The sequence below is a fragment of the Oncorhynchus kisutch genome, linkage group LG6, assembly GCF_002021735.2.
Source record: "Oncorhynchus kisutch isolate 150728-3 linkage group LG6, Okis_V2, whole genome shotgun sequence".
Lineage (NCBI taxonomy): Eukaryota > Metazoa > Chordata > Actinopteri > Salmoniformes > Salmonidae > Oncorhynchus > Oncorhynchus kisutch.
Window position 1 is genome coordinate 72,711,430 of NC_034179.2, and position 24,784 is coordinate 72,736,213.

At 41.9% G+C, this 24,784-nt stretch overlaps 1 protein-coding gene across 1 annotated transcript; it reads right to left on the reverse strand.

The window, feature by feature from the left end:
* Positions 1 to 1,244: 1,244 nt before the first annotated feature.
* Positions 1,245 to 22,498, reverse strand: LOC109893384 (ubiquitin carboxyl-terminal hydrolase 31-like). The gene is made up of 16 exons (XM_031827391.1): positions 21,052 to 22,498; positions 20,738 to 20,869; positions 19,446 to 19,540; positions 19,249 to 19,341; positions 17,287 to 17,422; positions 16,383 to 16,530; positions 16,039 to 16,219; positions 15,742 to 15,853; positions 13,008 to 13,102; positions 12,127 to 12,204; positions 9,068 to 9,197; positions 8,434 to 8,553; positions 7,925 to 8,150; positions 7,098 to 7,256; positions 6,747 to 6,902; positions 1,245 to 6,566 (listed from the first exon to the last, which is right to left on the reverse strand). The coding sequence occupies exons 1-16, from the start codon at positions 21,613 to 21,615 to the stop codon at positions 5,092 to 5,094; spliced, it is 3,900 nt and encodes a 1,299-aa protein (XP_031683251.1). The 5' UTR covers positions 21,616 to 22,498; the 3' UTR covers positions 1,245 to 5,091.
* Positions 22,499 to 24,784: the final 2,286 nt, after the last annotated feature.

Consider the following 24,784-nt stretch of genomic DNA (forward strand, 5'->3'; position numbering starts at 1 on the left):
TTATAATCTTTCTCTGAGCAATTGTATTAGTATAAAGTCTCATTTTCAAATGTTTTTGAGCATACAATATAGCTCAGTATGTATTATTTATTTTATAGTATTTTTTGCTCATCTTTATCAAGGGTGCCAATAATTTAGGACCCAACTGGAGATTAACACACACACACACACACACTGGACTTGAAATGTCAGTCCAGTTTGGAGTGGAGGACCTATTGCAAAACAATGAACAGAAGAGATGAAGTCATCAAATTATGAACTTCTGAAATCTATTCAGTAAAAAAAGTGTTTTAACTAAGATATTCTCTGAGCAGAGAATATCTGTGAGAAAAGATCCTCCCAAGACTCAATAAAACACACGAGTTAATGTGTGATGAGATGAAAGCGGTACCATTTTCTGCAATGTGCAAATCGATTAGACATGCAAAACACTAATAAAAAACACATTTACAAGCCCCTCAAGCCCTGACACTTCCCTGTTCACTGCTTGCGATAATAAGCTTCAGAAATAGCTGCTCCAGACATGGTACATAGCACCATCTTGTATCCATCCGTAAGAGCATGATCTCATACACACTCACCAAGTCCATACACCACCACCACCAAAATCTATAATGGAAGGGGGAGGATGGGAGATACGTATTTATTAATTTTTTATGTATCACGCAAAAAACACCATCATATGCAGTTCATGCTGTCAATGTTGACTGTTGGGTTCTAAGTAACAAAAGGCTCTGCATAGGCTCTGGATTGTTGCAGGAGGAGTGTGGACAATCCTGACGATCTGGTTGGAAATGTAACTCCGTGCCAACATCAAGCACTACTGTAAATATTTAGCAGTCAGCACCCTGCTAAAGGCTCAGCTTTTTCTGACTGAATGGAATCAGCACTTTCAAATGAATTGCGGTACATGCATTTGATTTGTCGTAATGCAATGTAAGGCGGGGTCAGGGGTGGAGGAAGGAACCAGGTATACCCTCACAATGAGAAAAAAACAATTATGTAAATAATCCCACAATTAAGTAGTAGGCTAATTACATGACACTGTAGAATTATACCAAATAAATTTGACCCGTTTTAGGATATTCAGTTGGACAACTGATCTCCAATGAACTGGCTTTACAGTGCAAAGCAGAAACTTTCACAGGAGACAAGCTCCCTCTAGTGGGTCACACAACATTATTTCAGAATACTGGAGATATGTAAAAGATGTGTATTAAAAAAAGGGACCATGTACAATATAACACTGCTTTACATTTTTTTAATTATTACATTTGACATGTTTTTGCATTGGTAAACCAACAAAATGTCTCTTTCAAAGAAATACATTTAAAAAAAAGGAGAAAAGAATGCATATTAAAAGTGCATATACGTCATAAACAAAACATACAAATAAATTAACATAAAAAGGTTTGACGCAGTCTCATGCACTTTCCAAAACTTATTTCATCCTCAAATATTTTCCCGGACTCTTTTTGAACAACTTCCAGAAGACTACAACTGTACAGATAACCACTAAGATAGTGTTATTGTAGTATTGTAGAAACGTGGGCTGCTGCCTGGTACTATTAGGTAGTCAGTATCTACAGTCCAGTGTGTCAATCAAGGAGAGAAGAATGAATCAAATTCCATATGACTGATTTACACGATCTAATTAGCTACCACTAACTATGTCAGATGTCCAAGACCAGGGCTCTCCAACCCTGTTCCTGGAGAGCTACCATCCTGTAGGTTTTCCCTCCAACCCTCATCTAGAACAACTAGCTGGTTGATAAGCTGAATCAGGTTACAACTGGGGTTGAAGCAGAAACCTACATGGAGGTTAGCTCTCCAGGAACAGGGTTTGAGAGCCCTGCCCGAGTACTAGTCTATGCCACAACAGGTGTCTTTATGGCAACTACAACAAGACGAAAAAGTGTTCTTTAAAAACAAAATGGAAAACACTCCCATTGCTTAATAATGACATTCATCCATTAACTGACATGCCTTTCATAGCTAAATCAAACAGTCAACCAGTTCATAGAAAAGTGAAATGAGAGCAGAGTGCACAGGCAACACATGAGATGACTGGGCTAAAGATGGAGTCCATCTGTAGTTTCTGTAGTGTTAATAATGAAGTCCTTGCTGGTGAACAAGAGGAAGACTGATAACCTGCTCTTTAAAAAGAGAGCACCCTTTGAACACGTACTCCAGCATAGTGGAAAACAATTAACATATATTGACATAATGAACATGAATGTAAAAAGAAAAGATAGAGACAATCCCTTAAAACAATCTTAAGACTAAATCCATTTAGTGTAAACTTAAGTTAGAAAACAAGACAAATACAAAATGTTCAGCATCTTAAAGATTTTGGGTTACATCCGTTTCGCAATGTGGTAACATTCTCACATGTAAAAGAAATAATAACAATTAAAAATTAAAACCCTAAAACATACGTGTGCAATTAAAGCAATGGAAGACACTAACCATGCTCTCCATTGCTGGCATTTGGAAGATAGGATATATTGTACATTTACTCTCTGGTTCACATAGCAACAATCTATTGCATAGTTAAGGACATGCATGCGTTAGAGTTATCATGCAATACTGCTTTCCACAGTGTTGAAATGGTTGTTTCCATCGATTGACATCACAGTGGCACAACCATCTACTTAAAAGCCGAAAAGGATAATATTGTTGCAGGCAGCTGATTACTCTGTGAAAGCTGATTTCACAAATAAAATATATTCAAAGATGAGGATGGGCCATAAAATAAAGCTTTTCATCACCTAAACGTTGAGAATATTTTTTATGTCTATTTTGTGAAAGATGTGGTAAAATGTATTCGTAACATGGCAACAGGAGAATGTAACCGAACAGGTTTGGAACCCGGGTCATCAGTGAGACTCAAGATCATGATAAACTAGAGTCTAGGCCAAGACATTAAATCAACACAAGTCTTCAGAAGGGTAATATACAAAGCAGGATCATGGAGTTAGCCAGCTAACTTGCATAAATATTCTGAAATCTTTCTACAAAACAAAAAGTTACGTTTGAAATGGGTATGCTATAACTAACCATAAAATCAAGTTATTTCTGGTTGCTTATCAAAGTTAGCTGGCTAATTCATTGATTCTGTTTTGTAGTATACCCCTCAGGTCAAGGCAAAGTAATTCAGTGAGCTAGCGCTGTTATTGGATCAAAAGCCCACCATTTCACCAGTGTTTGCAGCAGCAGCAGCTCACTTAATGACAGTGTAGCCATGGGCAACAATAACAAGTGACAGGTTGTCAGGCTGTTGCTGAGCCCCTACACAATCATTAATATGTTAATAGTTCACATGTAACAGTGGGGGTTTCATTTTCAGACAGACTGTAGCTTTTGGCAGCAAAATGTCTGCACTGGGGTTTAATATTAAACTTGGTGCAGTAGGTTAGAGATAACAAATCTCAAGACCCTGGAGAAACTGGGTCTCTTACATTGTCGGCAAGCGAAATATTACAAAATGTGTTAAATGCCATTTCAGTAGAAGGGTATCTGAAGATTTCAATATGTTACAAGCAGACCACCAAAAAATGTTTACCCTGGTATCTTAAAATCATAATTAAAGTTATCATATTTAACATAGAAGGTAAGACTGATGAACAGTCTTGAGAACTATTGCACTGAAAGGCTTGGGCATGGTAGATTACCAAACGGGTTACAGCAAGACACAGGGAGAGTTCAGTAACAGGTCAAAGGCTAGAAAAGCTTTGCAGATATGGGGGTGGCACCAGATCTGACTGAAATGACTCGTCAAACTATCATTCAACTAAGGAGAACATCCCCATGCAGGGCCTGACAGTGGTACAGTTACGTAGGTATGCTTCAAGTAACAGCAAATAGCAAAACGTTCAGTGCAGTGTGCGTTATTTAGATTGAATTGACTTCATCCGAAGACAGGACAAAGGCAAAATAAGCACAAATGTTCAACTTAAATGAGCGGTGTTGGATTTTATCAGTACTATACAGCAGCCTCTGGCTGCTATTCCATACATGGCAGAAACGTTAATCTCTCATGAGGTACCACAGGTTGAGAGGTGCTACCAGGACTGATAACTGAACACATAGATCAGGGGTAGGCAACTAGATTCAGCCGCGGATGGTCGGGGGCCGGAACATATTTAGAATAATTTGTACACTGCAAACTGACCATAACTAAGCCCAAAAACAGATTGTATTTGAGAACAATCATTTCATACCTTGATTACATTGAGACACGATCACGTCTCTTTTTTTTTATTCAAGAGAATACTTGGAAACAGAGCTCCTAAACTAAACACATTATTTGACCAAAAACAATTCCCAAAATATATACATATATTTGTTTATACTAAAAACTTTGGGTAGTCCCCCAAACCCCCCCAAAAATCACTTCCTGGCTGGTTTCGCACCACAGGACGCCTGTTGCTGACCCGACATAGATATATATATATATTTTTCTTCAGAACCTCAGCATTTTAAATATTTCAAACAGTGCCAGTATTGCCCTTTGAACAGCACCAGGTGTAGAAAAGGAGTAACATTTTAGACTACTCCACAAAATATCTTCAGACTAGTGTACCCTTACAGCCTTAATAAATGTCAAGTCCTAGACCCGTTACTCTAGTTTCACGTGACCTTTTTAAACCAAGTAAATGTAATACATAAAAATTGACAGTAATAGATTTTTTATTAACTGTTACTGTATATAGCGTTGTTCTGGGGAAAAATATTCCATACTCTATTTACAAAGTGCTATCTTAAAACATTCCTATTCAGTTTTGTGTACAGTAGTAGACTAATACCATACTTTGCCGAAGGCAATGATTTGGTTCCATGACAGGATAGAAAGGCGCTTTTGATCATTTACATCTTGCTTATGAAAAGAAAAATACGTGTGTGTGTATATATATATATATATATATATATATATATATATATATATATATATATATACACACACACACACACACAAGTATATATATGTATATTATATACTCTCTCAATCTATATATATTTATATCTTAGGCACACGGAAAAGAAAATGCTGCATACATAAAACAACGAGACTGCTATCGATATATGACGTCATTGAGGCTTCTGTGTTGGGCGTGCAGAAGACTGCATGCTGGCAGAAAGATTTCTGGAGGACGCCTGCTTCTCAAGAGGCTTTTTCCCATTGGGGGGAGAATTAAGACTGGATTCAGAAGTGGAAGACTTGGATTTACCTATAACAGGCAACAGAGAGCGTCTGACTGGGGTGGAGGGCTTGGAGGACTCCTTTACCTCAATGACAACCTTGTTCACATGATGCTCTGAGGCACTGGCCGACCCATCCCCCTCCTGAACGCTCCGCCTGGCTGTCCTCTCAGATGCCTTTTTGGCCAGGATGCTGGTCTTACCCAGATCGGCCGACCGACGTGACTCTCTCTGGCGCAGGGCGTTCTTGAAGAACGACAGGCCCTTGTCCTCTGACTTGCTGCTGTGCCTAGGGTCCCTGCAGGAGACACTGGGGGAGCGCAGGCTGGTGACAGAGGAGCTGCTGATGGAACTCCGCAAAAACATCCTCCCTGGACGGACCCCCTCCGCAGTAGTCTTGGTGGGGGTCCGGGCTGCAGCGTTGCTGCCCCAGCGTGGTCTATCAACCAGAGGGCTTACTAACCCCGAGTCCCGACTGCAGCTCCTCTCCAGCAGCTTCTTCCGACCAGAGGTGGTCTTCTCAAGGCCAGAGGCACTCTTCTTTATGGTGGGGGAGGGGGAAGCGGAGGACAGCGGTGTGGAGATGCGTTGCTTGCGCTGGGGGGTTCCATCTGCCGAGACAGGACCCTTGGAAGACAAAGACTCTTTCTTTTTTGACGGGGTCCTGGCGGGCGTAGCACTGCCGCTGCTGGTGGTCTTGTCTTTAGAGGTGGTCGCCTTGGGGCCCTTTACCACAGGGCTGGAAGACATTTGGGATGTAGAGGATTTGGGGGTGGAGGACGAACACTGGCGCTTCTTGGAGTTTTTCTCTGGCTCAGACTTGATGGAACTCTTTTTGGACCTGGCGCTCTCTAACTTTGGGGCAGATCCGGCGGTGCTGCTCTTGCGTTTCTGCTCTTTCGACAGGGGGGCTTGTGCGTTTTGGTTCAGGGCTGTTATCTGGTTGTTGTTGTCCGTCGGGTCACTCTTGGAGCTCTTCTTATCGGCCGGCGTGGGGGCCCTGCAGTAGACTTCGTCTAGGATCCTCCTGCCATGGTCCTGGTCGGTGCTGTTCCCCTCCATCATGGCCAAAGGGGCCCTGCCACCAGGGTAGCGCTCATGCCGGCTGTAGCTACCGAAGCAAGACGTGGATACCTTGTCATCACAGGCCTCTCCCCTCTCTCCTATCCTCTCCAAGGGGGGAGAGGAGCGTGAGTCCAGGGAGAAGCGTGAGGGCGAGTTGGACCTCATATGGAGCTTGGCAGAGAGGGACCAGGAGGGCTTCATGCTGTTCTCACTGAAGGCCAGAGGACTGGCGATAGATGACCTGGAAGACAAGCTCTGACGCTGGATGCTCCGAACAAAGGGACGGGTCGAAAATCCACCTAAATAGATACAAATAAATGAGTTTACACTAATGCACTAGACTCAATGAAAGGATAATTTAATGCCCCTTTCTCTCAACTGGGCATAGTAACAGATCCTGTAAGGTTAGAAATAACTAGCTAAAGGAGGGAGAGAGGAGGGCAAAAGAGGTGAAGATAGAGAAACCCAGTGTATCTGACCGTCATCTTCGCTGCGGTCCCCTGTGGTGAACTCCACCGACTCGCCCAGGGAGGCCAGAGAGGTGCGCCTGGAGGAGGCCCCGGAAGCCAGGCTGGCCGGCCTGCTGCCTTGGAGACGGTTCACCCAGTGGTCACACAGAGATGAGCTGGTGGAGCCTGGCACAGATAGACACGACAGTCAAACCCTCAGATCTCACAAAGATAAACAAGATATTGATGCTACTGTCCAACTAAGAGTGGACAAACAGTTTTAATGTCACTTAATGGCATTTCTCCTGTAGCACCACGTAATACACCATCTTAACGAAACATTAGTGTCAGGAAAATCCCACACTCCAAGTCACCACTGACCTGCTACGGAGCTGTTGGCGGACCAGGAGGGGATCGTGTTCCTCCTCTGGTAGAACAAGATGTAGGCCGTCTGCTGACACACATCATCATCAGCGACGGGCTGGACCTCACTGTCGTCAAAGCAGTACCACTGGCCGTCAACAGAGTTCTTACAGTAAGCTGGGGGTTAGAAGAACAAGAGATTTAGGGTGATGGTGAAGAAGCTGTCAGAATGTAGTGTTATTTTCCTATCCATCTACCTCCAGTCAGTGACTACTACCACCTGTATAGGGGTGACTGTATAGTTCCCCTAAGGAAAAGCACCTTTAGTAAATCTGCATTCTCTGTGAGAGCTTCCCATGTCTGGAATACACTGCCATCAGACACACATAACTGCACCACATATCACACTTTCACAAAATGCTTGAAGACATGGCTAAAGGTCAATCAGATTTGTGAACATGGTCCCTAGCTGTGTGTTGCCACTCCATGTTGTCTGTTGTCTGTAGCTTGTGAGGTGTGGAAACACTTTGTTGCTTTTATGAATTTTGTCTTGCTGCTTTTTGTTTTATGCTGCTCTGTCTGTATGCTACGTCTTGCTTGTCCTATGTTGCTCTGTCTGTATGCTATGTCTTGCTTGTCCTATGTTGCTATGTCTTGCTTGTTCTATGTTGCTATTGTCTATATTGTAATTGTTTTTAATAACCTGCCCAGGGACTGCGGTTGAAAATTAGCCGGTTGGCTAAAACCGGCACTTTTACTGAAATGTTGATTAATGTGCACTGTCCCTGTAAAAATAAAAATAAACTCAACTCAACTCAACCTTACTGCTAAACCACCGGTCTTACCTGTGTAGTGGCCTCCATGCATGTTTCCGTGGTGATTGCAGACGGCGTACAGGTCGTACAGGTAGTCGTCAGGGTTACGCCCCAGGCCGTAGGGTCGTCTCCATGGTGACCAGTGAGAGGGCAGGCTCCAGCTGCTCTGGGACCTCTTCACCATGTGAGGAGCCATGTCCATGCCAAGCAGAGGGAACCGCACCATGTTCTGCATCTTCACCCTCCTGTCAGCTTCCTTCAGGACACAGCATTAAACACAGTACCCAGTAAACTGAACTGTCGCTACACATGCCTCAGACAGGCAGGTGACAGGTCACCGGGTAAGACTGAGTGGTAGTGACTGAACATGGACAAGACAGAACAAGCAACACTGACTGAAGGCAAACCAAGAATAGGAACCAGTCGGGCCGCCCAAAGCATGAGGAACTACCGTTACAAAAACAAAACAGGAATGATTGGACACAATTCTCAGTGGGGAATTGGAAGGGGTGCTGAATGCTTTGTTGTTGCTGCAGTACCTGTCTGAACCTCTTGAGGTGCAGTATGAGCACATCAGGCAGGGTCCACAGGCTGAGCTTGATGCGGCCTTGCTGCAGCTGCTTGCAATGTGGGCAGCGCCAGGCATCATCCGGGGCCAGCTGGAACAGAGACAGCCCACCCATGCGCGCACACACACACACACACACACACACACACACACAGCCATCAAGGAAAAGCTCCCCACCGCAGTGCTTTTAAATCAGTCTCACTCACAGAGGGAGTTCCTGACTGATCTACTCCATGTTTTCACAGCACCCTCATTTCTGTGACCAGTGCCAGTTCTTAAACTGACCAACTCCAGCCTCTGCTAACCACAGTGTATATTCAGTCTATCTGGTGTCCTTCCAGGCAGAGAGAAGCCATTATAAAAATGCTGTATTTCAAACATAGAATTAGGGGCAGAATATCCAGCACCCTCAGCATTTCAACAAAATGAAAGGCTATTGGATATTCAGCTGTGGAATAATAAACAAACCCTCTGGTAAGAAGAGAATGTTCCTTTTTCCAAGTCTCTTTTCTTGTTTAAATACATACAACAGCATATAAATGCATCGACAGCCATTGTGTGTGGCCTTGTGATACCAACACAATGTGTGTGTACTCCAGTGTTACCTGCTCCTCTTTGGTGTAGAGCTGGAGGCACTGAGCGAGGGTGCAGGCCTGGGGCTGATGGTGTTGCTCTCTGTGCAGATACACACTCTCAGCATCAGGGATGTACTCTTCCTCAGTGAGCCCAAACAGACTGCATGGAAGGAGAATCACAGTCAGCCAATCAAATCACTCAACACACTGCCTCCTATCCTAACACACAATACTAAATCTGACACTTCCCAATATGTGGGTATTGCTAGGTAGTCTAATACTTAAGGATTTCATTCCTTTATGTTATCCTGTCTCCAAATGTCTAAAGGCACCCGCATGCTTCCCAGCCGAAACAGTTCCTAAGAGTTTGTGCATATATTATGATGGCATTATGTGACGTTTCTGTTAGTTTTGGAGTTCAGTAAGGGTTTTTTCGGATGTTTGGGCACAGTAGCCGAACTGACCCGAAGTCGGTAGGCGAACGGAGCCGAAGTCGTTATGCGAAGTCTACACCCCTTCATCGGTGATTGGTCAACAGTAGGGATTCTTCAACAAAGCGTTTGTCATTCAACGAGAGACGGCTTGTTTTCATGCACATTTTTTTAATTCAGAAATAAATACTGCACCAGACATCTTAGTTAAATGTAAAATTGCTTGAATATGAACTCCTCGGGCAAAAACGTCAAAATGAATTACAGATTTCTTGTGTTATCTTCGATTCATTCTGACTATTTTGTGGAAGTGTATACTAGCTTCGGCATCTCAAAATGTGCAAACAGTACTATTGCTGTTTTTTTTCTTCTTATTTATCAAGCGAAGGTATTTAAAAGAGTATGCAAGCACACTCGTTCAGGTTTGCCAAGCAGAGTTCGGCAAGGCGCCCGCCAAACTGAAGCATGCAGACTTTTGCCTTAAAAAAGCAAACATCAAAGTGCCTCGTCTGCTATACTCTCTCACCCCTGTCTTTAGACAAACAATATATTTTGTTGAAATTAATATTTGTTGGCTTTAAGGGATGGGCATTTAACATCTTTTCACTATTCGAATATCTGGATAATCAAAATACATACGTTTTTAAAAAAAAACACGCAACGTGACAATTTCAACGATTTTACAACATTATAGTTCATATTAGAAAATCAGTCAATTGAAATAAATTCATTAGGCCCTAATCTATAGTTTCACATGACTGGGCAGGGGCACAGTGGGTCCCTGCCCAGTGGATCTGGGAGGGCATAAACCCACCCACTTGGGAGCCAGGCCCAGCCAATCAGAATGAGTTTGTCCCCGACAAAAGGGATTTATTAGAGAAAAATACTCCTCAGTTTCATCAGCTGTCCAAGTGGCTGGTCTCAGATGATCCAGCAGGCGAAAAAGCCGTATGTGGAGGTCCTGGGCTGGCATGGTTACATGTGGTCTGTGGTCGTGAGGCCGTTTGGACGTACTGACAAATTCTCTAAAACGACGATGGATGCGGCTCATAGCGGAGAAATGAACATTAAACTCTCTGGCAACAGCTCTTGTGGACATTGCTGCAGTCTGTATGCAAATTGCATTCTCCCTCAAAACTTGAGACATTTGTGGCATTGTCTTGTGTGACAAAACTGCAAAGTTTAGAGTGGTCTTTTATTTCCCCCAGCACAAGGTGCACCTGTGTAATGATCACTCTGGGCACAACATTTGAGAGAAATAAGCTTTTTGTGCATATAGAACTTTTCTGGGATCTTTCATTTCCTCTCTTGGGTAGGGGATGAAAAGCGTGCCCAAAGTAAACTGCCTGTTATTCATGCCCAGAAGCTAGGATATGCACATAATTGGTAGATGTGGATAGAAAACACTCAAGTTTCTAAAACTGTTAAAATAATGAGTATAACAGAACTGATTTGGCAGGCGAAACCCCGAGGACAAACCATCCAGGGGAAGAAATAAATTGAGGTCATACGATTTTCCAATAGTTTTCTATGGGATACCCTTATTATTAGGAACCTGGTTTCAGTTCCTATGGCTTCCACTAGATGTCAACAGTCTTTAGAAATTGTTCAATGTTTTTCTTTTGAGAATTGAAGAAGTAGTCCTATTCATTGTAAGTGTCACTCCAGGTGGACTCTACTGTTTTGGTGCGTTTTAGGGTACCTGAGGTTGGATTAGGAACGTTGTTTGAAATGTTTGGACCAAGTTTACAGGTAACTTATTAGATACTTTGTAGGCATGTTGGGCGAGTTGAAACCGGTGTATTTCTGAATCAAACACGCCAAATAAATTGACATTTTTGGGACGCACACCTGCGTGGTTGAAATATGATTTTCATGTGTTTGTATGCGGTGCGCTATCCTCAGATAATCGCATGGTTTACTTTCGCTGTAAAGCCCTTTTTGAAATCTTACACAGCAGCTGGATTAACAAGAAGCTAAGCTTTATTTTGATGTATAACATATTTTCAAGAATGCTAAATATTTGAATTTGGTGTTTTCACCGGATGTTGGCCAGGCTACCGTCCCACCTGCCCATAAGAAATGAAACATGCGACCAACAATTTACATGTTGTGTTTATATTTTTGTTGAGTATAGATTTTTTCCCAAAAGTTATGAGGTTCAAAATGTACCGCTCCAACTTCACTTGGTACACATGGAGCCTTTGATGGTAGTGCTGCTTTGATTGACCGACAATAACAAGCTATACTCGTGAAAAGTGTGTAGGCTAACGGTACAGATTATTTTTTTTTAAATGGAGCGCACTCATAAAAGCTCATTAAAAACTGTTGTTTTATTCAAATGTCTAATGTCATGGTCTATCCTTGCATGTAGCAATGTCACATAGATAATTACATTAGAGACAGTCTTTTCATTAAAATAAGCCTAGCCTATATATACATTTTTTTAAATGAATACCCTCGCAAGTAATTGAGTACTAACGTCTGTTTGGATATTCTAATATTCTAATAACCGTCCCCATCCCTAGTGGCTTTATGGGGATAATTTATGGTCATGTATTTCCCTGCAGGATAAATGTCACCACAAACCCCCAGAAACATGGCGTTTATCAAAGAAATGCAGAGAACCAGTAATATTGTTGTGCAGCGTTCACTCACTAATCCTTGGTCTCTTTGTCCCACTCCACCACTATCTTGACGTGCGGCGGCCCCCCCTGGCCACAGGACTTGTACGCTCTGCCAAGGAAAGATTATGTTGAGGAAAAACGAGAATAAGCCAGTTTCACAACTTAAACACATATCAACCAACAAGCTGTATTCCTCTTATCTTCAAAACACTACAAATCTAAGTGAATAGGATTTACATTACCCGTGGGGCTGTCTTTTTGCCTGCTGTACACATATCTACCCAGCTTTTTAGTGTGTGTACTGTGTGACAAACTACCATTCTATTCAATTGAATCAGCAACTGGTACAAACTATAAACCAAACCTGCTGAGCAAGCAGTGTGTGAAGAAACAGATACCAAAACATGTAAAGGCACGCCATTTAACTGTTCTGGTGACATCAGAGCATCTGATCTGGCATTCAAGTGTGGTTAAAGGATTACAAGGAGGCAGTAAACTGTAAACAAAATTGTGAATTGGTGAGAGGAGGTGGTGTTCAGTAGGAAGATAACATTTTGAAAAGGGGAGATAATACCTGAACACAAATGTCCTTTTTCTGGTGAGAAACGTTGTGCTATGTGCCCTACTGAACATGACCCTGGTTGAGAGCTACAGTTGAATAATAATATAAAATATTCCATTTAGCAGACACTTTTATCCAAAGCGACTTACTGTCATGAGTGCATACATTTTTTTACGTACAGATGTGCTTTCTTAATTTGATCACAGTTGCTACAGAGACTTTTCCTGTGCATCAGGAAATGCAAACTTATTGCATTTGAGGTTTAATGAAAAAATGTATCAACCTAGAGTTGCAAGCACCATGCTCTACCAACTGAGCTACAGAGGACCAGGAATAACAAGGAGACTGACCTTTCCACTGTTGGGTGACAGAGAGGCTGCTCCTCTTGGGGCAGGAGGTATGTGATGCCAACCACACCAACCACTCGTAGGCTGAAGGGCCCCACCTGCAGATAATATCAGGACTTTAGTTACTCACTATCCCTATTCCCACCACCTGACTGCTACGTATAGACATGTTGCCACGGCCGTGCTTTTCAAACCAGACCAACAACATTCTAGCCAATGAGGCAACTTAAACGTCTAACATGCCGTTACATGGGAATCAACTGTTTATTTCTTTAGAGTCTAAGACAGGATAGGGGGTGCTAAACTGACATATGAAATTGTTTTAAGATGGTCATACTATGGATCATTTAGCTAGTTGATTTTGAATTTTAGGACCCTTTTATGTATAAAATATAAAAAATGTATTTGATAAAATTATGATTTTGGCCTTTACTACTAAAGCCCATAGAAACGCATTGAATAAAACATTTAAGAATGGCAAAAAGGAGAGTCAAAAAATGAATTGGAAGAAACAAGGTTTTGAAGTGTCTGTCCTAAATCTAGGACATAAAAAAAACTCAGGAAACAAACTACCGTTCAAAGGTTTAGGGTTATTTAGAAATGTCCTTGTTTTGGAAAGAAAAGCACATTTTTGGTCCAATAAAAATAACATCAAATTGATCAGAAATACAGTGTAGACATTGTTAATGTTGTAAATGACTATTGTAGCTGGAAACGGCAGATTTTTAACGGAATATCTACACAGGCGTACAGAGGCCCATTATGAGCAACAATCACTCCTGTGTTCCAATGGCACGGTGTGTTAGCTAATCCAAGTATCATTTTAAAAAGGTTAATTGATCATTAGAAAACCTTTTTGCAATTATGTTAGCACAGCTGAAAACTGTTGTTCTGATTAAAGAAGCAATACAACTGTCCTTCTTTAGACTAGTTGAGTATCTGGAGCATCAGCATTTGTGGGTTCAATTACAGGCTTAAAATCGCCAGAAACAAAGAACTTTCTTCTGAAACTCGTCAGTCTATTCTTGTTCTGAGAAATTAAGGCTATTCCATGTGAGAAATTGCCGAGAAACTGAAGATCTCGTACAACGCTGTGTACTATTCCCTTCACAGAACAGTGCAAACTGGCTCTAACCAGAATAGAAAGAGGAGTGGGAGGCCCCGGTGCACAACAGAGCAAGAGGACAAGTACATAAGTGTCTAGTTTGAGAAACAGACGCCTCGGAAGTCCCCAACTGGCAGCTTCATTAAAAAGTATCCTCAAAACACCAGTCTCAACTTCAAGATTGAAGAGGCGACTCCGGGATGCTGGCCTTCTAGGCAGAGTTGCAAAGAAAAAGCCATATCTCAGACTGGCAAATAAAAATAAAATATTAAGATGGGCAAAAGAACTGACACTGGAAGTTTGGAAAAAGGGAAGATTGGAAAAAAGTGTTATTTACAGACGAATCTACGGTGTTCGGATCACAAAGAACAACATTTGTGTGACGCAGAAAAAATGAAGATGCTGGAGGAGTGCTTGACGCCATCTGTCCGGCATGGTGGAGGCAATGTGATGGTCTGGAGGTGATTTGGTGGTGGTAAAGTCGGAAATTTGTACAGGGTAAAAGGGATCTTGAAGAAGGAAGGCTATCACTCCATTTTGCAACACCATGGCATACCCTGTGGATGGCACTTAATTGGAGCCAATTTCCTCCTACAACAGGACAATGACCCAAAGCACAGCTCCAAACTATGCAAGAACTATTTAGGGAAGAAGCAGTCAGCTGGTATTCTGTCTATAATGGAGTGGCCAGCACAGTCACCGGATCTCAACCCTATTGAGCTGTTGTGAAAGCAGCTTGACCGTATGGAACGTAAGAAGTGCCCATCAACCCAATCCAACTTGTGAGAGGTGCTTCAGGAAGCATGGGGTGAAATCTCTTCAGATTACCTCAAAAAATTGACAACTAGAATATCAAAGGTCTGCAAGGCTATGATTGCTGCAAATGGAGGATTCTTGGAAGAAAGCAAAGTTTGAAGGACACAATTATTATTTCAATTAAAAATCATTATTTATAACCTTGTCAACATCTTGACTATATTTCCTATTCATTTTGCAACTCATTTCATTTATGTTTTCATGGAAAACAAGGAAAAGTGACCCTAAGTGAGCCAAAGTTTTGAACAGTAGTGTATATATATATTTTTATACACATATTTAACCCCTTTTTTGTGTAGGCTCAGAACTACCGTTCATACTTCCATTCGTTTCGTTGAACCAGTACCTGGTTATCTTCAGACGAGTCCTGAGACACTTGTGGGGGTCATAAACAAAACAGTTTGTGGGAGTCTTACTTTGCATAGAGTGGTCATAATAGTTTCTAGGTCAAACTGTTCAGATGCTACAGACCTTTTCGTGAGAAGAACAATTTTCACGATGTCTCATGGTCTGACAAACACCGCTCTAGCTCTGTCACCGTTCACCGCAGATGCGGAAGTGCGACACTGGTGGATACAGTGGATTGAGAGGCATTCCAAGGCGAAAAAAACATCTCTAGCTTAAACTGACGGATTTTGATGGGGATTTGTTTTGTTTTGTAATTGATCAACTCTAGGGGGTTAAATGCAGTAAACCACAGTGCCTACTAGTGAAAGCCTACACAGGTTGTAATTCAGACTCTTTTGCCATATCATGATTTATTTTGTTGACCTGCTTTCTGTGGGGTTGTGTTTCCATTCACTATCCTCCACCCACCTGAATGTAAACTCCTGGCCTGAGCAGGTGATGCATCTTCTCCAGGATCTCCTTCTGCAGGATATCCCAGGTAACAGTGCGATCCATGTACAGAACAAATGGAAGACCAAACCTGGAACAGAGGGAATGATATTCTCCTGTTAACAGACTCCCAAGTATATTTTAATATAACAAATATCATATGACCTGCATGGTGTACGGTTTCAGAGGACAGTTGAAAACACTGGGCAGTAGTACCCATAGAAATACAATTCCAACATCGCAGTCAATATTATTAGTATTTCATCTCTATAGTACCTCCTCCCTTGGTGACCGGTGCAGGCTCGGTTACAGATCAGCAGGACCATCTTCTCGGCCCCTGTGTTCTTATTGGCCGACGCAGTGGCAGGAATCACGGCTCCTTGCATGAAAGATGGAGTCCTGCTCATCTCATTCCCAAACTTTAAGTTGTTCTGGTTCAGGTTGGCAAGGAGACTCCCTGGATTTCAAATCCCAATCGGTCATTGATATTCAGTCAATACTTCCATTTACATTAGAGAATGCATGACAAGTACACTACCCCAAAAAAAACTTCCATTGAGAAATGCCCAAAACGTATTGAATAATGTGATATCAACAGTAGATGAATAGTGAAGAGGTACCTCTCTTGGTTCGAATGTTCTCTAGTCTGAACATCTCAGGCGTCTCAAAGGCAAAGATGGAATCGCTCTCCTGAATGATATCGAGATCGTCGTCGTCATCACAGAAGGAGCGATGGAAACCGTCGTAGTACATCTCCGTCAAAACAAACTGAATCAGAGGGATGCGGAGATGGCCAAAACAAATCAATACGCTGCTGCCATTTAGTCAACACTGAAACCTTTTATTCAGATATGATGGTGAAACAGATTAGAGTTAGGCCATGCCCATTTCAGTGAATGAATTACAGAACATAAATAAACAACATCAATATTCTCTACAGTGTATAGGCCTACCTCTTCTGCAAATACAGAACAATGGTAAATATGGAAGACTACACACCATGATTGAAAACCTCCTCCCTTTCTCCTGGAGTCCTTGCCCTATCCCTCAATCATGACAACTTTTCTTATTCAGACCAGGATCTCACACACACTAGTGTTCTGCTTAATGTAATCCAATGACAGCACTGTATGAAAGTTTCAGCCACATCAAACCCAAGGCATCAGTTCTGTTGATCTTCGATAAAATGGGCTCTGTTCCAGTGATCCCTTCATCCTGATTAAAGAGACGATGATGCACTAGCCTAATAGTACTTACGACAACACTGTAAAGCAGTTATTAATACTGAAATGGGCACACCTGCTGGTACAATCAGACTATTACCCAGGGATGAATCATTAAAGGAGGAAAGTATGCCTAAATAGGGTGCTCCTTTACTGTTCTTTTCAGATAACATTCCTTTGAAATCCTTAGTAGCTAGGAAGCACCAGAAAATAAAACAATCAAGTTAACTTCTGTGTGTATGTAACCTAGTAAGACAGAGCTGAGGCTGCTAGGGATAAGAGAGCAGGAAGGAAGCAGCACCTGGTCCAGGGGGATCTTGGTCTCACGTGACACAGCATCTCGGAGTCTGGACACGGTGCTGTTCAGGGGCACGGCCACGCCGATCCTCATACAGTGAGAGTACTTCCCCTGGTAGACCACTGTCACATACAGAGGCCTGGGAAGAGAGAGGAAACATGGGAATGACAGGGATCAAATATTGGCACCATATAAGGAATTACAAAAACAACAGATAAAAACCACTGAAAAAGGCCAGGAAATAACAGAACGGACAAACTCAACTTTCGCCAAATTAAACACAACTATGTCCAATAATCAACCTCCTAGGAGAGGACACGTATCCAACTCCCCTAGTAATGCTGCTACAACACTGTTTGGAGACTGCTAATTTGTAATTACTCTGTGAGAGCACAGAGCAGGATTCCTCTGGTGACTGTGTGGATCAGTGCTACTCTAAGCTGACACTAAGAATTTAGCCAGCAGGCACAGCAACGCAGCTTTTTCAGGAGTTCAGTTTGAGACACCCCACATTCTGGAGAACCCTCATTTTAAAGATGGTTGCCATTTCTGAGTTTCTCTCATTTGAACTTCAGTTATGTAGGATCGGTCTTCACATCAGCTCAACTACTGCCAGAAACAGTGGCATAAGAGGCTTAACAGAATATTTTTATTCAGAGAAATAACCTAGATGCTTCAGACTAGTGATAACTGATAACCCAAAGTTGAGTAACAGAATTGTGTTTCTGGGAGAAGGAAGAAGTAGTAGTGAAGCCAGAGTGGTGAGCCATTGAGCCTTGGTCTGGAGAACCAACATTCTGTCATCAATCAGATTACAGCCGGAGGACATCACTGTATCATGAGGACAAAAAAGGCCATGCGTGTCCCAGGTACCTCAGTTTAGGAGCATTATGAATCCTCAGCTGAGTGAGCATAAAGGTGGTTTTGACTGCTAGGCACAAATAATGAAACTCAAAATACTAAAACTATGACAGAAAAGAACCTAACATATTCCTAAAAAGTCATAGGCCTACATCTTCATTTCAGATTTAAAAGTAAGTCTATTTCCCTTTTTGCTTTAGCCATTGAGTGTTTGTCTGGGCATGTAGCCCTTAAACTGACTTAGAAATAGAAGAGTCCCATAATTACTGGCTTGGTTTTGTCTGCAGATGGGCCAAATATGCCATTTTGGAGACTAAAACAACATTCGTTCTTATTTACTTTGCTTCTGCAACCCTGGGAAATTGAAATGAACCGCAGTCTCAAGTAGTCTCATCTACAAGTCCATGCTAGGTAAAGCTCCGCCTTATCTCAGATCACTGGTCACAATGGCAACACCCACCCGTAGCACACGCTCCAGCAGGTGTATCTCACTGATCATCCCTAAAGCCAACACCTCATTTGGCCGCCTTTCCTTCCAGTTCTCGGCTGCCTGTGACTGGAACGAATTGCACAAATCGCTGAAGTTGGAGAGTTTTATCTCCCTCACCAACTTTAAACATCTGCTATCTGAGCAGCTAACCGATCGCTGCAGCTGTACATAGTCCATCTGTAAATAGCTCACCCAATTTACCTACCTCATCCCCATACTGTTTTTATTTATTTACTTTTCTGCTCTTTTGCACACCAGTATCTCTACCTGCACATGACCATCTGATCATTTATTACTCCAGTGTTAATCTGCTAAATTGTAATTATTCGCCTACCTCCTCATGCCTTTTGCACACAATGTATATAGACTTTTTTTCTACTGTGTTATTGACTTGTTTATTGTTTACTCCATGTGTAACTCTGTGTTGTTGTCTGTTCACACTGCTATGCTTTATCTTGGCCAGGTCGCAGTTGTTAATGAGAACTTGTTCTCAACTAGCCTACCTGGTTAAATAAAGGTGAAATAAAAAATTACATGTACATTTCAACACTTGTCAACAGTCTTGTTCCTCCCACCAGACCGAATGATGGAACACAGCAGAGGTGTGTACTCACCTTGTGTGAGGTAAGAGGATGGGAAGGGAGATGCAGAGGAAAGGATCAAAGGTGTTGCTCTGTTTTTGGCAATGTGGGCAGGTGAGCGACGACCTGTTGGTAAGAAAGGGAACTCATTTGTCTCAAAAGAAGTCATGAGGAATAAACAGAATGGAGATTATAAAACTCCTCAGGGGTAAGCATCAAATAAGACCTACCTGTACTGGGCCTGAAATAGCTCTTGCACAAATGAACCGGTAGAGAGCGGAAGAGAAGGCCCCTCTAGACCCCCATCATCCTCTTCCACTGGTGGCTAATAGGACAAAACAGAGTGGATGAGCTCGTACTGCATATTAGACGATTTAGGATATTGAGGCTGTATTCTATTCACTAGGTCAATGAGCATCCAAAGCTGTCTGAAAAACATTGAAAGGATAAGAGACCAAAATATAAAAACAAAACTGCCTGTGACGGTGCAGCTCCTCTGACTTATCCTCAAGGAACTATGAGCATTTGACAAGGCAGACTAATCAACAAAAGCTCTGTGGGGTCTATTCAGGTCACGTCTCTCACTCTGCATGTCTAAAGTCTTCTTCATGCTTCGGTTCGGCTGGCGCCTAAGGTGATCCAAACGAATGTGCTCGCATACTCCCTTAAAAGACCTTTGCTTTTAAAACGAGAAAGTGACAACAGTACCGTTTGTCCATCTTAAGACACCGTAGACAGTATAAACTTCCTCAACATAGTCAGAATTCATCGAAGATAACTGAAGAAATCTGTCATTACATTTTGACGTTTTTGCTGAGATCTAAGTTGGACAATTTTACTTTTCAAGTGAACAAAATTTGAATGAAGAGGATTTGTGATGACAAACTCTTCATTGAAGAATCCCTACTGTTGACCAATCACTGACAAAGGGGCGTAGACTTCGGCTACACATTTTGGCTTGCCTCGAGATAAAACGTCAGCACGAACAGCTGAAAACTCCTTGCCTATGACCAAAACAAATAAAATGTCACCATAATATATGCACGAACTGTTCCAAACTGTTTCGGATGGGAAGCAATCCAGGAAAGGGACACAGAACACCATCACTTCCTGTTCATTCTCCCATTAGGAGGTGAATCAGTCAGTACTCCGTAAAGTAAGGAAGTGAGCTCTCTCTCCTAACTTGTTTGTTCCAGTGCTCTGGAAGATTGATGCCTGATATGGGGCTCTGCGTTCAGAAATGGGTTAGGTCTGTAAATCTGTCCTGCAGGATGTCAGGCCCTTACCCTTGCTCAAATGTTAATCCGTTTGGAATGTCTGAATGAGGCTTCAAAGGACATCACAATTAGCCAGCCACCTCCTGTCAACTCGTCGACTGCTGACTAACCTCAGGTACAGCTCCATTCACTGCTAGCTCGGAGTCACATCACTAGCTGTCTCGTTGTGCTAACCTGGCCACTACCACCATTCCTGAAGTTGCATTAGTAGGCCCTAACTCTATGATGCGCAAACAAAAGTTTACCTTAATGGAAGGCCTGTTGTTGGGATGGTTGTTGAGGTCTTCATGTACCCTGTCCAGAAGCCAGAGCAGAAACTCCTGGGCATCATGCTGAGCATTGCCTTTATACTGCAAAGCACTCTTTGAGACCGCATTCTGCAACAAACAGCACAAGCAACACTGCTTGAAAATTCTGGTGATAGCCTAGTCTCAGAAGTATGATTTAGCCTAAATGTATTTGACCATTTCAAATATGTGTAGTATAGGCTGATTCTGCGGACCAACTGCAGTCCTGTGAGAGAAGCAGTCTTACTTTATGATACATTGTACCAACTTACTTTGAACTCCCTGCTGTGCTGTGGGGTGTATTCAAATGTCCACAGGGCCCGGACCAGTCCAGACAGCTGCTCTGTCACCTCGCCTCTGTCATGAGGGCCCTTCCTCCCCAAATGCACACCGTTTGTCTTTGGTTTCACCTTCTCCTCATCCGTTTCCTCGACTCCCCGGTATTGTTCCAGTGCCAAATACTCAGCAAAGAGTTCAGTGTTACTCAGGCACTGGAGGATGGCATTCATGAAACAAGTGTTACCATGGTTTTTGAGACCAGACACTCCAGGGACCTTCTCTCCGAGGAAACGGTCACTATCATCCAAAGCTGGTGAATCTTTGCCTCCAGTTTTGAATAATGTGAAACCCCCGTCGTCTTTGTCACCTTCAATAGCATGCCCATCTGATCCAAAATGGGACAGGGTTGACAGGGTCCTGAGGACTCTGCCCATAAAACTACCCACGGAGCGCACAGAGCCTCGTCTGAAGAGTTTCTTGCTGAAGCTACCAGATTTCTTCTCTTTAGTCGTGGCTTTACTAGACATGATTGCCTGACTTGTTGGGCACCCCCTCATGCAATAAATGTCAAATTACGATCTTTCCTGTGAGGAATGAGCTGAGCTAGCTAGAAAACTACAATTAACTTTCAGCTGTCTCGTGCTACATCTTAATTGGGAAGTCAAGTTACATCTCAACCCATCAACTAGCTAGTTAGCTAACGTTAGCTAACAGTAACTTGCTGGGATATATTTCCCATACTAGGGGTACAGTACTGACTACCATTAAATACGTGTCACCACATTTTCAAAGACAAGTGTTATGTTGATTTAACTGGACAGCTAAACCTAGCGTGTCAGCTAACACAACACCAATCCATAGCTAGCTAATCAGCTAGCTAAATTGGCTAGCTAGCTTGTAAACTATCCATTAATCCATTTTAAGTGATTCGATTTAGTAAAATACACAAATTACAATAAGCTGACGGAATGCATTTGTATATGCTAAACGAGTCAACCTATCCACTGACGTTCATGCAAATCGTTTCTTGTAGCTAGCTGATTGTTTTTATAGTTAGCATTTGCACATTAGCTAGCTTTGCTAGCCAGAGATCTAACCACTGCATAAATGAGTCCATTACGCAGAAGTGTCCTTCCATCCCACCCGAAAATAGAAATGCAGTTACCAAGCAGAGACGTTTAATTCCGTATCCTTGGTTAACTTGAGTGGGATTGTAAGATTTCTTATGCTTTCCAAGCTGAGGTATTCTCCTAAATCCGACTATCCATTGCAACGGAGTCAGTTATTCACACTTTCAGCTACAAAAACACGGACACTGCAGGACAGCAGAGAAACAGCTGACGTAACAGAGTCAACGCCAAAATACAACTGGGGGAGAGAGGGGTTCCACTGTACCATTTTTCCATAAATCAAACGTTTTGTATCAAAGTATCAAAATGTGCACTATTGAATAATAAAGTAAATGCTTTTAAAAACATTTTTAATGTAGGCGTATCCATAATCATGCAGTTGACAATTAAGGAAATACTTCCTGATGTAAGGACAGTCCAAAAAATATTGATTATAAGACTGACAAATATTTGCTTTTTTGTTTTGGGTTGCAAGTATGAGAGTGTTGGGTCTCCTATAGTACAGGGTGGGGCCCTATGATAATGGGGTTAATGAAATCTGAGAGGTGGTATTTTTCAGTTCCCACTGAGATCCAGACTGACATCAAGTTTGTCTTCTGGTATTTTAATGCACCACAACATACAAAATGTAGAACAAGTAGGATGGTGGAATCAATCCGTGACTGCCACATCTTGGCTGAATGGCCTCACCATATAGCCTACATTATACAGTGATAGTGATGGATTTAGCTTTATTGAATTTTATGTAACCTATCACATACACATATTAGCCTATCAAAATACAACATTTAGCTCCATGATCTACTAAAACGCAAAACAGAGAGACATAGTAAAACAATATATATTTTAGATCGGTGTTAGAGGAAAGAGAATCAGTCTGATGAGGGAATCAGCAGTCAAGGTCATCAGCATAAAACCAATTGTAATTTGAGTCTTAATTGTGCCCACCTCCTACTCCACTACCCACCAATCAGCATGTCTTCTGTCATATCGCACAGGACGAAATTAGCCTAATGCAATTAGTCCTTTATATTCTCTAAATTTGATATGGGAGGGAGAGTCACAGTGAGCTTTGTAATATATAACCTACTTTCAGACATCAGACACAATGTCAAACATTCAATTATGTAGGCCTAATGGTTCATGCATTTCCCTTGTTGTTTTACACTGAACGTAGTACTGTTTTGACACCTACAAATGATGCTGACCTAAAGACGCAAGGATGTGATGAGTAAATGTGTGTATTTAATTCCCAGGAGTCACTTTCCTCATCAATGTCTTTCTTGGACCTTTAGTTATTATTTTGCTGTGGCTATAGCTATTGGGTTGGTGGAACTTAGAAGTAAGGTAAAAGTAGGTCACCTAGATACAGATCCTAGAGGTACAGATGAATCCATATGCTGCCTCCACATGCCCAGATCATTTAGTTCCCATATGCTTGGGACACAGCTTAATTTCCTGTTCTTTTAAGCTGACCTCAGCACACACAGTGACTAGATACTGTGCATCCCAGCAGCACCTCTCATCATTATGATATCTATCCAATTACATCTCTCCCAAGTAGCTCAGACTAGAGTGCAAACCATAGACCCTACATAAAAGAAGGGTGTGTAGACCATGCATTTTACTGGGAAACATTGTATGATGATACCATTACATCCATTTCATCTTATCCTGGTGTTCAGTGCCTCTGTATTGTAGTATACAGTACATGTTATACCAAACTATTTAATGCCAAGAAATAAGCTGCTATTTTCTACAAAGTTATATAGCATTCAGCCATGTGACTATTGCCCTCTGCTGTTTGGAGAAAGGAAGTCAGTCACCAAGTATGATTTTGAAAATAATTTATTATTTTCACTGCAGTGTAGACTACATTTCTTGGAAATTAGCACCCCCTAATTTAGCTACAGACAGATGGATTATTTAAAAATCTCCACATGTAGGCCTAATATAATCTACAGTGTGGTTTTATAGAATGGTTTGACTCATTTGATAATTTTGTGATGGTAAAATACATGCCCGTGCACACACTCGCGCCAATAGACTTACTTTTAGGCCTAGATCTTTTTTAAACATGTTGGCCCACACTGCTAAATACTCCCCTTATTGCTAGCAAGTGCCCCAGTTATCTGTGACTGAAATTAAGTTTAAAATATATATATATTAAATCATTCAGTTTGTGCAGTGATTTCAAGTGCTTACTTTGTGTTTGTCTTGTTCTTGCCAAATCACACTTCTTGGTATACAGTCTGAAACAAAGCACTGCCAAATCTTGGAAATGTTCCTTACAAGCCAGAATGTTGAATAAAATTACATTTGAACTTACTCTACCGGTTGCCTGTGCAGTTCATCCTTTACCTGCTCAAAATGTGAGCCAAAACATCCACAGGAAAATAATCCACTGGGCATGGATGTCAATTCAAAGTCTATTCCACATTGGTTCCATGTATTTCATTGAAATGTGGAAACAACATTGATTCAGTCAGTGTGTCCCCAATGGGTATTTTTTACCAAACTTTTTAGAGTGCCAGTACTGAAGTTGACATTTTTATAATCTAGCACATGCGCAAAACCATGTAAAATTGGAGTATAA

Bases quoted from the DNA above. Each gene is read 5' to 3' on its own strand.
- LOC109893384 (XM_031827391.1), bottom strand. From the start codon at position 21,615: ATGAGGGGGTGCCCAACAAGTCAGGCAATCATGTCTAGTAAAGCCACG. The intron at 17,423-19,248 runs GTGAGTACACAC...CTCTCTTCCCAG, and splicing joins ATCCTCTTACCTCACACAAG to GCCTCTGTATGTGACAGTGG. The intron at 13,103-15,741 runs GTGGGTGGAGGA...TATTATCTGCAG, and splicing joins GGCCAGGAGTTTACATTCAG to GTGGGGCCCTTCAGCCTACG.